Source organism: Phoenix dactylifera, chromosome 3 (genome assembly GCF_051530095.1).
Source record: "Phoenix dactylifera cultivar Ajwa chromosome 3, Ajwa_hap1_PhDact_Kaust_v1.1, whole genome shotgun sequence".
NCBI classification, from domain to species: Eukaryota; Viridiplantae; Streptophyta; class Magnoliopsida; order Arecales; family Arecaceae; genus Phoenix; species Phoenix dactylifera.
Window position 1 is genome coordinate 45,821,461 of NC_143192.1, and position 14,578 is coordinate 45,836,038.

General features: G+C 39.2%; 1 protein-coding gene across 1 annotated transcript; it reads right to left on the bottom strand.

The window, feature by feature from the left end:
* Nucleotides 1-1,587: 1,587 nt before the first annotated feature.
* Nucleotides 1,588-13,080, bottom strand: LOC103705156 (flavin-containing monooxygenase FMO GS-OX-like 3). Its single transcript, XM_026803893.4, has 7 exons — nucleotides 12,444-13,080; nucleotides 4,913-4,983; nucleotides 3,809-3,961; nucleotides 3,611-3,693; nucleotides 2,807-2,942; nucleotides 2,543-2,716; nucleotides 1,588-1,942 (listed from the first exon to the last, which is right to left on the bottom strand). The coding sequence occupies exons 1-7, from the start codon at nucleotides 13,045-13,047 to the stop codon at nucleotides 1,763-1,765; spliced, it is 1,401 nt and encodes a 466-aa protein (XP_026659694.4). The 5' UTR covers nucleotides 13,048-13,080; the 3' UTR covers nucleotides 1,588-1,762.
* Between the last annotated feature and the right edge of the window lie 1,498 nt (nucleotides 13,081-14,578).

The following is a 14,578-nucleotide window of genomic DNA, read 5'->3' on the forward strand; positions in this document are numbered from 1 at the left end:
GATGGGCCATGCATCCCGTTTCAAAGGTGGAGGTGGAGAAGCTCCAATGCCTGCTCTCAGTGGTCCTCGAGCTACCAGAGAACCCGTACAAGGCTTCGCAACGGGAATGGGAGGACCAAGCGGTGGTGATCCGGAACTTGAGTCATTGGGTGCTGGCGGAATGAGTGGCGAAGGATGTCACCGCTCGGACGAAGACGGAGGCCAAGGTGGTGTCGCTCACCGACGACCATCTGGTCCTCCGATTCAAGTCGTTGACTAACAGGGATCGGGTGTTGACCGACGGGCCATGGGTGGTGGTGGGCCAGCTGCTTGCCAAGGAGCTTTGAGCTCCTGATTTTGTGATAGGGCAGGACGCTGTCAAAATGGCAGGGGTCTAGTTCCGAATGCCACATCTCCGAGTGGAGTACTGGTCAAGCAAGACAGTGCCTCAGATCGCGATGGTGGCGGGTTAGGCGATTGTCGTCGATGGGTTCACGGATCAGGCACGTGGAGGAATCCTGGACATTTCCACCGCCGGCGTTGGAGGAGGACGGGCTGGATCGGACGCCCATGGTGATGGAGACCGGCGCCTCCCGTTGGGAGCCGGGAACTAGTTTTGGAGAGGACACGGGGCGGCCGACCTTTGGGCCATGGCTTGTGGCCACTGGATCCAGCCACCGCGGGTGGCGAAGGGGCCGCCGCGTCCGAGGAAGGTGATTGAGTCGACTTCCGAGTCGTCGTCCTCGAGGCCGCACTCACCACCTAATTGTTTGAGCTCCCCTGGCTCATCGCCGAATTCGGATGGGTGGCAGAAACCAACGAATGTGGCTAGGCATCGGTCCCTGCCCAAGGATAGGTCGGCCGGCAAAGGTGAGTTCGGCACTGGGTGCGAGCAGCCCCAGAAATTCACATGGCAGACGTTGGCCTGTCAAATAAGCGGCCCAGAACCCCGGCCAACTCCACCAGCGTGGATCTAGGCCAGACCGTTGTGGGGCAGCTCGGGAGTCTGGGCCGAGCATCCAGCCACAACTTCAGGAGCGGGAGGGCCTGCCCTCCCCAGCGGACGATTTGGCGCCGGCTCCGCCTGGGCCATGGTGACCCCCACCCCCATCCGGGCCTCCACCGGGGGGGGGGAGGTGGCAGGGCCCCTAGGTCAGCCTCCAAAGGTGAGGTGTTGTGCGTCGGCATCCCGGGTGGCACAAACATGGGTCCTCAAGAGTCCGAGCCGAGGAAGGGGGTTGTCAGGGTGACGACCAAGGACGATGCGCCCAGCAGTCGGCTAGCCGATCCCCCACGGGGCAGTCAAGCAATCGGACCACTCCTCGATGGTGAGGAAGCTCTTGGCGGTCGTGATAGGGAAAGCGTCCGGCCATGATGGTGGTTATGGTGTAGATGATTGGCCAGCCCAACTCGAGGGGAAGGTGGGTGAGCCCCTGTTGGGAGTGGAGAAGGGGCTGATACCTGGTACAATGCGAAGATGGTGGTGATGGGGGATGGATCGGGCTCTACCGAGGGCACAAGCGTCGGTGAGGGGTTGGTCCGTGTGGGGACGAAGGTAGCCGAGTGGCCTCGTATGTGGCCAACCACTTCGGAGGTACTATTTGGGTTGAGGAGAGGGAGTTGCCTAGTGCACTCCAAGATCTATATTTTTTTAAAATTTTTGGTTGGATCTGTACCCGTACTGTATGATACATCCATTTTAATTAAAAAAAAAGCTCAAAAAAATACATATTTCTACAAATAGCTATTAATAAGTGAAACAATTGTCAAAAACAACATGCGGTCATAAAAACTTTTGAAAATCTCTATGTGCCTCTGCAACTAAATGATCGTCATCCCATTCATCTCGGAAGCTCTCTGGATGGTCTCTCCTGTACTTCGTATTTTCCACAAACATCTGCTTCCTCCACTCCTCCACGGCCGGGTACCCGCATTCATGGGCAAGCCAGTCGAGGTACTCAAACTGCAACATTGGAAAGCAAGTGGGTTCAGGAGACCTGGAAAATGTTGCAGAGGGCCAACATTTTCCATGCCACCGACTGGGTGTTCTCTGCATTCTCATTTTGATGACTACCTAATGGTATGTATATTTTGATTAAAGTTAACTCATACTAACTACATTTTCTCAAAAATTCACTTAATGCTATATATTAGCCAGGATAAGAGCTTTAGACGCTTAGAAATAGAAAAAAAACGGGATCATGCACAAGATTTTACGAAACAGCAGGTTATCTTTGCTAATCCTAAAAGCTTTCTTTTTCTTAACATTCGTTTTCCTTTATTGAGATTCCTGACAGGAAGAACTCTGATAAAAGCCTGTAAATGAATTTGCAGCATACTATAGCAATAGTATATCTCCTCCCCTTTTTGAAAATGAAGAAAGAGAGAAAGGTCGAAGTTTAGACCGCTCACAGTAGTCCTACCCATAGAAAAGATCATGAAAGTGGCAATAAGAATGGTACCCGAATCCATTTGCGATCCCTGAGACTCATGTCATTATTCTAATAATGCCAGGTTCTTTAGAAATTTCAACAGCTCAATGATTGTCCGTATGCATAAGTACCTGAAATTTTGAGAGGTTATGTGTGTATCTTTTGGGCCATCCATCAACTTCCATTTGCAAGTAAAAGGCTTTCACATCTTCCATCATTTCCTCCTGGGTTGGAAGTGCGATCCGTCCTGATAAAACACCTGCTACCCACTTGCTTTGCAGTTCAAACGTGGGAAAAGGGAGCACCTGGCACCAAGGTTATGATCATGTTAAACATTACAGTGCCTTAGAAGGAATCTCCGGAAAAAGAAGCAGAAAAATATCTATGAAGTACACCTTCTGTGGTATTCCAATGAAGGAAAGGCATGGGGCCAGCTCTGGGGGGAAAATGTGCTTATAGAGAGGCCCTACACGATTGTCATCCACATTCACAATACCATTGGTCTTGAGGAAAGGAAAACTATACCTGTACCTGAAAGAAAATAAAGAAAAGTGGAATATCATAAGAAAAATACCATCCAAATATTGTCCTTATGAAACTTATTTATAAGTGCCAGACTAGCATATCTTGAAATCACTGAAACAATATAAGATCACATGCTTAGCTGATCAGATGTGTAAGCAGCAGAAGTAAAACTAGCTAAAGCTTACATCATGCCGCACTTTCAGTTTGTCTATGAATGTTTTTAACGTAAAAACCCGTACATAAATTAGTGCATGTCTTTTCTAAGCACTATATACTTCTTCCACAATAACCGTCATAATTTTTGAAAAAAAAAAAAAAAGGGTTGAGGCATGTTGTCAAAATAAGTCGAGATTTATCCAGCAAAGAAAACAAATAGCAAACAAACAGCAAAACGAAAACAAGCATTTCCACAACTTTCAGCAACTTTAGTGATGTAGCTGGCTGTGCTCGTGTGAGAGCCGTTTGAGCAACCGACCTACCAAAAAAAAGAAGAAATAGGAAATAGAAAAAAGAATTAAAATGCTAAACAATGTGAACAGCCCACCATCTATTCTCTTTAATTTTTAAAGATTTTTATTACCCTCTGCTGTATAATCAACTTTGCTGATCCACCCCTCACCCAAAATTAAAGATTTTATAGGAATTGAATTCTCAACAAATGTCTGTATGCATACCCAGTACAATGTATAATGACATCAACATGGACTGAACTGCCGTCTTGAAACACCACATGACCATCTTCATTAGCCCTTTCTACCTGTGATAATTCAACCGGCATTAGAACTTCTTATCTACATTCAGAATATCACACTCAATGGACACGATCACCCCGATTCTCCCTCACGTGACTCACCAGGGGAAAGAATATTTACCATGGAATGAAGCCACACATTACCATAACCAGGCAGCTTATTGGGAGTTCCGACAAGTGCTGATCTACTTGCAATATGAACCTCTTTAGCAGATCCAGAGATGTCCCTTGAAATGTCATGAGCACTAGTTGAGCTCCCAATTATAACAACCACCTGTCAAAAACATAAAGGGTCCGACATGACAGTGGTTACAGTTTGTAGATCTTTTCGAGCTAGATCAAGATAGTATTATCTATTTAGGACAAAATTTGTTGTACCAGTCAGTATCAGTATATACCGACCGTACCGTACCATATCGATACGAAACAGCCGTACAATATAGAGTATGTATCAATACTCGTTACGTCCTAACTAAGGGTGTAAATAGGTCGGTTTGACCCATGATCCGACCTGCTTAGACCCAACTCAATCCGTTTTGAAGGATCTATGGGCCGGGTCGAGTCCTAAAATTGGACTCGTTTTATTTTTTAGGTCGGATATGGGTTTATTGGATTTAGATCCAACCCAACGTGACCTGACCCATTTAAAATTTGGCTAATTTGATGTTTTCAATCCTACGACCTGATCCGATCCTATCCAAATCTGTAAAATTATTTGGGCTGCAGTCTACGGGGATGTAAACACAAGTTCTGAAACCATGGATGGGTTGACCCAAACCGAACCCAAATATTTTGTGTTGGATCCGAGTTATACATAGATCCGACCCAACTCGAATGACCCGTTGAGTCAAAAATTATAGTTGTGGATCTGACTCGACCAGATCTTCTATCAAGTCGGGTCTGAGTTAGAATCCAAACAAGAAACCGGGTCGGATCGGGTCGGGTCGGGTTTGGATCCAAATTGGGACCCTAATAACAAAACTGGTTGAGTTAGGGTCACTTATTAACCGACCCGACCTATTTGCACCTCTAATCCTAACTGGCCCCATGTCAGACGTGCCGATGTTGTAATAGGATGGTACTAGCATGAGGTCATTACCTAGACGGCAAACCTTGATCTAGGATGTTGTAATGACTTCTTATAGGTGATTTCCCCCAATATACATATTCTAGATGATGTTTTGTGTGAGAATAAATCTTTAGGGAAATTTAGCTGAATGCATACTTGGTCAATGAATGGCTTCGGGGCACGATAGTTGTGGCTGTGAATTTGCTTCCCAGGCCATGCATCAATACCTGAAAAAAAACACATACTACCAATCAGCAGCAAGTTTAAGGAGCAAATTAGAAACCCTACAGTGAATATGGATAGATTATTTGTCCAACATTACACATAAGAGCACTTCCTTGGAAGGTTTTGACGATAATTAGCAAAACTTTTGATAGTTCAAAACAATGAAAACATTTATCATCTTTTGTTTCCTTACCTCTCTAGGTGTATCAATGTATATTGCTAAGCAGCACGTCCAAATAACAAGTGAATTTGGTCAAACTGTGAGTAGGGCTTTAGAGGCGAAAGAATTTTTTAAAAAAAGAATCTTGTGGAAGACATGGCAAAAGTAATATTAGTGCCAACTGATATAGTAAAAATCATGAGAAACAGCAAGATGGATTTAATATGAGAAACATAAATCAATGGGTAGTTGGATGTCATAAACACTGGCTTCAGTAACCCATAAAACAATTGACAAAATTATTATGTCAGGTTATTTTTTGAAATTGCATATATATATATATATATATATATATATATATATATATATATATATATATATATATATATATATATATATATATATGCGTGTGTATGCATATGCACGTATATATAATGCATGGTACATAATATGCATTAACAATAATAAATTAAATGAGATAAATGTGAATTATTTGCCACATATATCTTTAGCAAGCTTGGTACCAACAATTCTGTCCACTCTTTACACACAAGTTCTGGAAACATTGCTATAATTATAATAAATTAGAAATAATAAGAAACTATAGAAAATCTTTGTCTACACACGAAGTGGAAAAGAAAACTATGCAATGGCACACAAGAAGTTTTTTTTCAAGCGAGGCAACCAAAATAGGGTGAAGTACTCTACAAATAACAATTAGATGACAGAATGAATGACTCTAAACTGAAAAGATTTCATAAAGGCGGTTCATGATGCTGTTTTAAAAATTATCGACAAAAAAAATCCTCAACAAGACAAGAGTTTTCTTGAGGAAGGAATATAAGTAATAATATAGTGACTCGGTGGGTTGCATCCGTTGAGATGTGACTTCAAAATAGGTGACCCAAGTCAATCTTCTGGTTATCCTTCAGCAATAACATGAAGTCAAGAACAGAGTAAAAATAGGCGGAGAAGAATATGTTAGCATGTGTTAGGAGACTTGATATGGCCCACTTGATCAAGCTTATCCCACATCAAAATAAACCTCGTTTAAATGGTGACTTAATCCAATCTGATTAGAGGTTATTTGGAGTTTATCTTATCTGGTAGTTTCTGTGATGGATGGAAACTAATGAGCCTGTAGATCCATCACCTAAGACACTCAAATCCTGCATAGGTTGGAAACTCCGGATCTTCTCTCTCTCCTCTTCTTCCCTCTCGTGTGCTTAATCTCAAGGGTACTTAATCAATAATAGCCGGAGATTAATAAAATTTATTTACTTTATAAAATATTCCACTGTGCGTAGTTATCCTACATTGTGGTATCAAAGGCATGTTGGTTGGCATTCGTTCAGAACCCATGTTATTTATGCATGCATAAGTTTTTTGTTTGGGCGATGTGGGACTAAAATTCTCACACATGTCAAAATTCTATTGCCGTATTTGTGAAAACACTTAACAAAGTCGGCCTCCGACTCATACTTTTGACATGAAGTAAGAGGGCTATGTTAGTTAAGCATGTGTAGATTTTTTGTTTGGGTAATGTGGGACTAAACCCATCTATTTCTTCTTACCATGCTTAAAGGAAATAGAGGAGTTAGCCATGGCGCAGCTGCTGTGGCCCGCTGCCCAGCGAGCCCGCAACGGCTGCGACCCGCCATGGCCACCACGGGCGAAGAAGAACAAAAAAAAAAAATATGAAGGGATTAACAGGTTTCGGGTTATTGGGTTTCAACCCGAAACCCACAAATTTGAATCCGTTTGGCCTAAACTGTGCTTTTATAGTTAACCCCCTGACAGTATATTAATTCAGATAAAGGGGCTTTAGAAATTTATATTTAATCCCCAGAGGAAATCTGAATTACATAAAGGTCTCTAAATATGTTTAATAGACCCCTGACATATGTTATTTCACAAAAAGGGTCTTCAGAAACGTACATATGGTCCACAGATGTAAGTTTTATTACATATAGGTCCTCCAATATATTTATTTAGTCCATGTACTCAAGTTTCATTACAGAATAGTACACTGATAATTATATATTGCTCCCTATAATGAATTGTATTGTGTAAATAATCAATTTAGATGCTTTCTTATGATTAATCATGATTATTTAAATTGTTTATATTTTCATGGTCAAGGGTGATATATGCATAAGACAAAGATGATTAAATTTTTGCATATTTGTGATAACAGCCAAAGCATCCCATAAATTTTTGAATGCTTTAATTTAGTCAATAAAAGGTCTTTTATCACCATTTCATGAAATTGAACACTTGCATCATACATAATGATCCGGCCCCAAAGGGAACTCATTATATAAGGTTAATGATGGGATAAAATAATATTATTAGTATGATATTTATGATGAGATCTTATTGGATATCAAGTAAAATTATCCATTGAATAACGGTGCCCAAGAAAAGCTTATCAAAAAGGCATACGTGCCTAAGAAAGGCTGGTACTTAAGTGAACCTAATGCTACACCACCGATCTGGAGCTGATCTGGCTGTTATTTTTTGGATTTTTTAACTAGACATCTAAAGTTCATTAACTATTATACTTAATGCATTAGTTTTATCATAAAGGGGTAAATCATATAAAGTTATTATTTGGGATAATTAAGATGAATTATAATAATTCATATAAAGTATTTATTCCATTAAAGCTTTATTTTGATACCGTTTATAAAGAAAAATGTCATGATAATTTGGAAGTAGCCACAGCATCTTAAATTATTATGATGTGTAATTTTGGATCACATTCAGAGTCGTGAGACAAAATTAAGAGATTAAAATGTTATCTAATATTGCAATTAAGTTAGTGAAATAATTATTATGCCCACAGAAAAATAATTATTTTATTATTTTAATTGAAATAAGATAGTGAATTCATCACTAAATAAGAATTTTTTATGTCCACAGATAATGAAAATTTCTTATTTTTGGTGTGTGATATTTACTAGTCTTATTAATAAAGTTTAAGTGAATTCAGTGCATGTTGCAACCTTTGCCCATAGGGAGGTTTGAATTTACTTTAATTTTGGAAATATTTCATAGCATAATATATTCTTGGTATTTGCAGCTGTTCCTACTACATTTTTGAGTATTGAATCATCTAGAGTTCCATTATTGAGTAGTGATAATTTTTTTGTCTGGAAAGATAAAATTTTGTTGACTTTGGGGTGCATGGACCTTGATTTGGTGTTTCGTGTGGATGAACCACCCATCCCCACAAAATCAAGTTCGCCAACTGATAAGGCTTCTTATGAGCGGTGGGAGCGATCTAATCGCTTAAGTTTAATGCTCATTAAGTCTTATATCAGTAAGAGCATCAGGAGTTTGATCCCTGATTGCCATAAGGCAAAGGATTTCATGAAGGCCATAGAAGAGCAGTTTATCAGCTCTGATAAGGCATTGGCTAGCACCCTGATAAAAAAGCTTTCAGACATGAAGCATAACGGTTCTAAACGTGTGCGTGAATACATTATGAAGATGCGTGACATTGCTGCTCGACTCAGAGTCTTAGAGATAGAGATTTCAGAGTCATTTTTGGGACATTTCATTTTGAACTCTCTTCCTAAAAAATATAGTCCTTTTCAAATTTTCTATAACACACATAAGGAAAAATGGTCAATTAATGAACTTCTGACCATGTGTGTTCAAGAGGAAGAGAGATTAAAGTGTGAGACTCTTGAAGTTGCTAATTTGGCATCTCAAGGTAAAGGAAAGGCTCATAAACGAAAAGGTGCCCTTAAAGGGAAGAATACTAAAGTGTCTTCCAAGCATGAAGATAATAAGGTTGTATGCTTCTTTTGCAAAAAAAAGGGATACATGAAGAAGGATTGTACCAAATACAGAAAATGGCTCGAGAGAAAAGGTAATCTACTATCTCTTGTGTGTTATGAGTCTAATTTTGTCAATATTCCTAATAATACATGGTGGATTGACTCTGATACTACAATTCGCATTGCCAATATCATGTAGGGCTTCCTCTCCCTAAAAAAACCAATGACAAATGAACGATGCATCTATTCGGAAAATGGGATGAGTTCATCGGTCGAAGGAGTTGGAACATTTAGATTAGTTTTGCATTTTGGTTATGTTTTGGATCTAGAAAGAACCTTTTATATTCCATCCTTTTCTAGTAATTTAATTTTTGTTTCAAGATTGTTGCCATTTGGTTATCAATTCAATTTCAGTAATGAGAAATTTGTTTTGATGAAAAACAATGATGTTGTTGGTGATGGTTTTCAGACAAATGGATTATTCAAAATTAATTTAGATCCTTCATATAAAACTAATTTTTCAAACCTGCATGATGAGATTGGCATAAAGAGGAACATTATTAAGGAGAACTCCTCGTTATTATGGCATAGGCGACTGGGACATATCTCAATGGCAAGAATAAATAGATTAGTAAATGAAGGAGTACTAGATACTCTTGATTTTACTGACTTTGGTAATTGTGAGGATTACATAAAGGGAAAGCAAACCAACAAGATCACTAAAGGAGCCAAAAGGAGTTCTGAGACTTTTCAGATAATGCATACAAATCTTTGTGGACCAATTATCCCACCTTGTCTGAATGGTCAGAGATATTTTATCTTATTCATTGATGACCATACTCGGTATATGTATATCTATCTTTTATATGATAAGGCTGAGGCACTTAATGCTTTTAAAACATATAAAGCAGAGGTAGAGAAACAAAATGAAAAGAAAATTAAAATTGTAAGGTCAAACAGGGATGGAGTATTATGGAAGGTACATAAAATCTGGACAGATGCCTGGGCTATTTGCTACATTCCTTAAAGAAGATGCAATAATTGCTCAATATTCAAAGCAGAAAATACCACAATAAAATGGTGTGGCAGAAAGAAGGAATCGTACGCTAATGGACATGGTAAGAAGCATGCTTAGTCGTTCGAATATCCCTATCAAGCTATGATGTGAAGCTTTAAAAACCGCTGTATATGTACTAAATAGGGTTCCATCTAAGACTATTCCTAAAACTCCTTTTGAGTTGTGGAGAGAATGGAAACCAAGTTTAGGATATTTACATATATAGGGTTTTCCAGTTGTGGTGAGGATTTATAATCCACACATGAAGAAATTAGACCCCAGGACGGTTAGCGGTTTCTTTATTGGGTATGCTGAAAACTCCAAAAAATTCAAATTCTATTGTCCCGCACACACACCTAGAATCAAAAGGAAGGAATTGATTTTCATGAAACCTTCTCTCCAGTTTCTAAGAAGAACTCTTTTAGGATAGTCATGGCATTAGTAGCTCATTTTGACTTAGAGCTATATCAGATGGATGTGAAAACAGCTTTTTTGAATGGTGATCTTGAGAAAATAGTATACATGGATCAGCTTGAAGGATTTTATCTAAGGATAGTCATCTAGTTTGTAAGTTAAAAAAATCCATATATGGATTTAAACAGGCCTCCCGCCAATGGTATATTAAGTTTTCCAACATTGTTACTTCATATAGTTTTACCGAGAACATTGTTGATCAAGATATATACCTTAGGGTCAGTGAGAGTAAATATATATCTTTCTAGTCCTATATGTGGATGATATTTTAAGTGCAATTAGTGACTTGGGTTTGCTACGTGAAACTAAAGATTTTCTTTCTAAACACTTTGAGATGAAGGATTTGGGTGAAGCTTCATATGTCATTAGCATAGAGATTCATAGAAATAGATCCCGAATGATATTGGGATTGTCTCAAAGGGCCTACATCGAAAGAGTTTTAGAAAGATTTAATATGAAATTTTGTTCATCTTCAGTAGCACCCATTGTCAAAGGAGACAAATTCAGTTTAAGACAATCACGATAAAATAGTTTGGAACTAGAGAATATGAAAAGCATACCTTATGCTTCTGCAGTTGGTAGATTGATGTATGCTCAAGTATATACTTGTCCAGACATTGCATTTGCAGTAGGAATGTTGGAAAGATACCAAAGCAATCCAGGGCAGGAACATTGGAAAGCTGCTAAGAAAGTGATGCGGTATCTACGAGGAATCAAAAACTTCAAGCTTACTTATAGACATACAGATTTCTTGGAAGTTGTTGGATATTTAGATTCAGATTTTGTTGGGTGTCCGGATACAAGGAAGTCTACTTCAGGATATGTTTTTCTCTTGGCTGGGGGAGCTATATCTTGGAGAAGCATCAAGCAGTCTATAACTGCTTCATTAACTATGGAAGCAGAATTGTTGCATGCTATGAAGTGACTTATCATGCTATATGGCTAAGGAATTTCATCGCAGGACTAACGGTCGTCGATTCTATATCAAAGCCAATAAAGATATATTGTAATAATTTGGCTGCAGTTTTCTTCTCTAAGGATAATAAAAGTGGCAGCCGTAATGAATACATAGATATAAAGTATTTGGTTGTGAGAGATAAAGTAACATATAGAGATGTGTTTATTGATCATATCAGTACGGAGCTGATGATTGCTGATCATGTGACCAAAGCATTGCCGACTAAAGTTTATACTGATCATGTGGATCATATGGGACTTGTTAGCTCATTTGATGTATGATTTTTCTCTTATTTTGATATTTACATTTGTGAATAATGCTTACAGCTTTGATGAATAATATATGACTATGGTTGTGCACATAAAGTTTATTTTTGTCATATATGGTATCTTTTGATACATAAAGAAAGAACCCTAAGGGACTATTATTTAGTCATTTGGTAAGATATGGATATATCTTATAAAGTACACATCAATAGATACCTTACATTGTAATACATGGAAGGAAATGTCTTCATAATAAGATATAACTGTTATGATTCTTATAATGGTATTTATTGATAAAGGATACAAGATTGGATAAATTTAATGGCCATAATACAGTTTTGTCACCTATATGTTACGTGGGCCAGGTGGGGGAATGTTAACATGTCTTCTGATTTTAGGAGACTTGATGTGGCCCACTTGATCAAGCTTATCCCACATCAAGATAAACCTCGTTTAAATTGTGACTTAATCCAATCTGATTAGAGGTTATTTAGAGTTTATCTTATCTGATAGTTTCTGTGATGGATGGAAACTAATTAGAGACAAACCTTAAAGATAAGGATTCGGATCCCTAACCTAGCACTATAAATAAACCCGTGGATCTATCACCTAAGGCACTCATAGGTTGGAAGCTTCAGAACTTCTCTCTCTTCTGCAAGTCTCTTCTTTTCTTCCCCCAACGATGGCGGGAGGTTAGTAAAATTTATTTAATTTATAAAATATTCCGTTGGGCATTAGTTATCCTACAGAAAACAGTACCAGGAATGTCGGCGACCCGAGGCTCCGTATAGTGGCCATTGCAAACGACCACCGCATCATATACCTCGCTCTCGTCACCGCCATCGCCGCCTCTGACCCTCCTCGACCTGACCGCCCACCTCCCGTCCTTTTCCCTCTCCACCTGGCCAACCTCCGTCCAGAACCGGACCAGCCCGTAGAGATCGAAATCCCGAGCGAAATCCTCCAGGTAGCGCAGCACTTCGGGGTGTCCGGGGAACCGCCGGGGGTCCCCCTTGCCGTTGCCGTTGCCGCGGCGGTGGCGGGCGACGAAGGGGTAGTCGAGGAAGCCCATGGATTCGCGGGGGATGTTGGTGCGGAGGGACTCGTAGAGGCTGGATTGGACGACCTCGCGGCCGGGGTCGAGGCTGAGGGGGTCAGACTCGACGGCGGGGGTGTAGACCCAGGTCCCGCCGACCGAACCGCCGCGCTCGAGGATGACGACGCGCTGGCCCTCCCGCCGAAGCTCGCGAGCGGAAACGAGGCCGGAGGCGCCAGCGCCAAGTACAGCGACGCGGCGGCGGGTCTTCGGATGGAGGGAGGCGGAGGGGAGGTGGCGGGGAGCGAGAGGCGAGGAGGAGGGCATGGCAGATGGAGGGCGAGAGACGACGAGTGATGGAACCTTGGTGAGGAAAGAAATCTTATCGCGGTTCCTGGGCTCCGCGAAGCCTGACGTGGCATCTCCTGAATGGCATGAAAGCGATCCTGCACCATGCATTGATTATTATAAAAGAATTACAACCCACAATGCGTGGTTGTAATTTTTTGTTTTCTAAAATTTATTTTATTTTATTTACCTATTCATTCTACGTGTATTTCAAAAATAGTTAGAAAAAATTTATAAAAAAATCATCCTATGCATCATATTATTCTTTTTTTAAATTTGGTGTTCCTCTAACTCACTCTCCAGACCCTCATCATCTTATCGTGGATGGCAGGTGTTATTTTCAATTAATATTTATTTAAAAGGTTTTTCAATATTTTTATATTTTATTGCTGGGAACTTAGAAAAATATTAGAACTCAACTCATCTGCATTGGAATCATTCAGATCCGCATCATTCGTCGCAATTTTTTTTATTTTCTTTAAAAAAATGTGCATTCATGGCTGATTTAATTGGTCGATCGCCGCATTTGCATTTTTTTTACGTGAAATTAGTCCAAATTTTTAAAAAGCTTTCATTGCTGATATTTAATGAATATGGGAATGAAGCTGGCAGTGTAAGTGTAAAATGTCAGCATGTTAATCTTAGTTATTCTTACAAAATATCAGAATAAGTTTACCAATAGCGAGAAGTTCAAAATCTTATCTGGTCCGGTATCCATGTTTTCCTATTCTAATTCCTGGTTTTAAGAAGAAAAATTGATGGTATTTGATGCTGATAAGTACAACAGATGCACTAGATATTACTGAATTACACCATCACAGGAAATATGTCCGTTTACCGCAGAGTGCGCAGTCACGTTGAAGCATGATACTCAGGCTGATCGTCCTTATACATGACTACATAATATGAGCATTTTATAGGACTGAAAACCGACAAAAGATGAATCAAATATTAATATATTCATATTATTTAATAAATACGGATATGAATAAAAAATAAATATTAAAATTAATATCTATATTTGTTCTAAACTGATATGGATATGAATCGAATATCAAACATTTTCATATTTGTTATAAACATATACGGATACTAATCACATTTAAACATATTCATAATTTCTTATCTAATATAAATCAGATATTTTTTCAGATATTAATCAAATTTGAACGAAATTCAAGAATAAAAATTAGCAATAAAGACATGATCCCAAAAAAAAAAATTAATTTAAAAAATATAATTTTAATAAGTATTTATTAATAATAAAAACTAATAATTTCATAAAGGATATGCCGCTCAAAGTTCATCGTTACTGAAGTAGACAGAATCTATGACACCTTCAAGACATCTCACAACTGTCATCGGTTACAATTGCCAGGTGAAAACTAAGAAATAGACGGGACCTTAGAAACCCTAGTTGTTTAAAGATGGCGAAGAGGAAAGAGAGACGAAATGGACAAATGAGAGATTTGAGTTTTTCAGGCATGCAAGGTGATTCGAAGAATTTTAT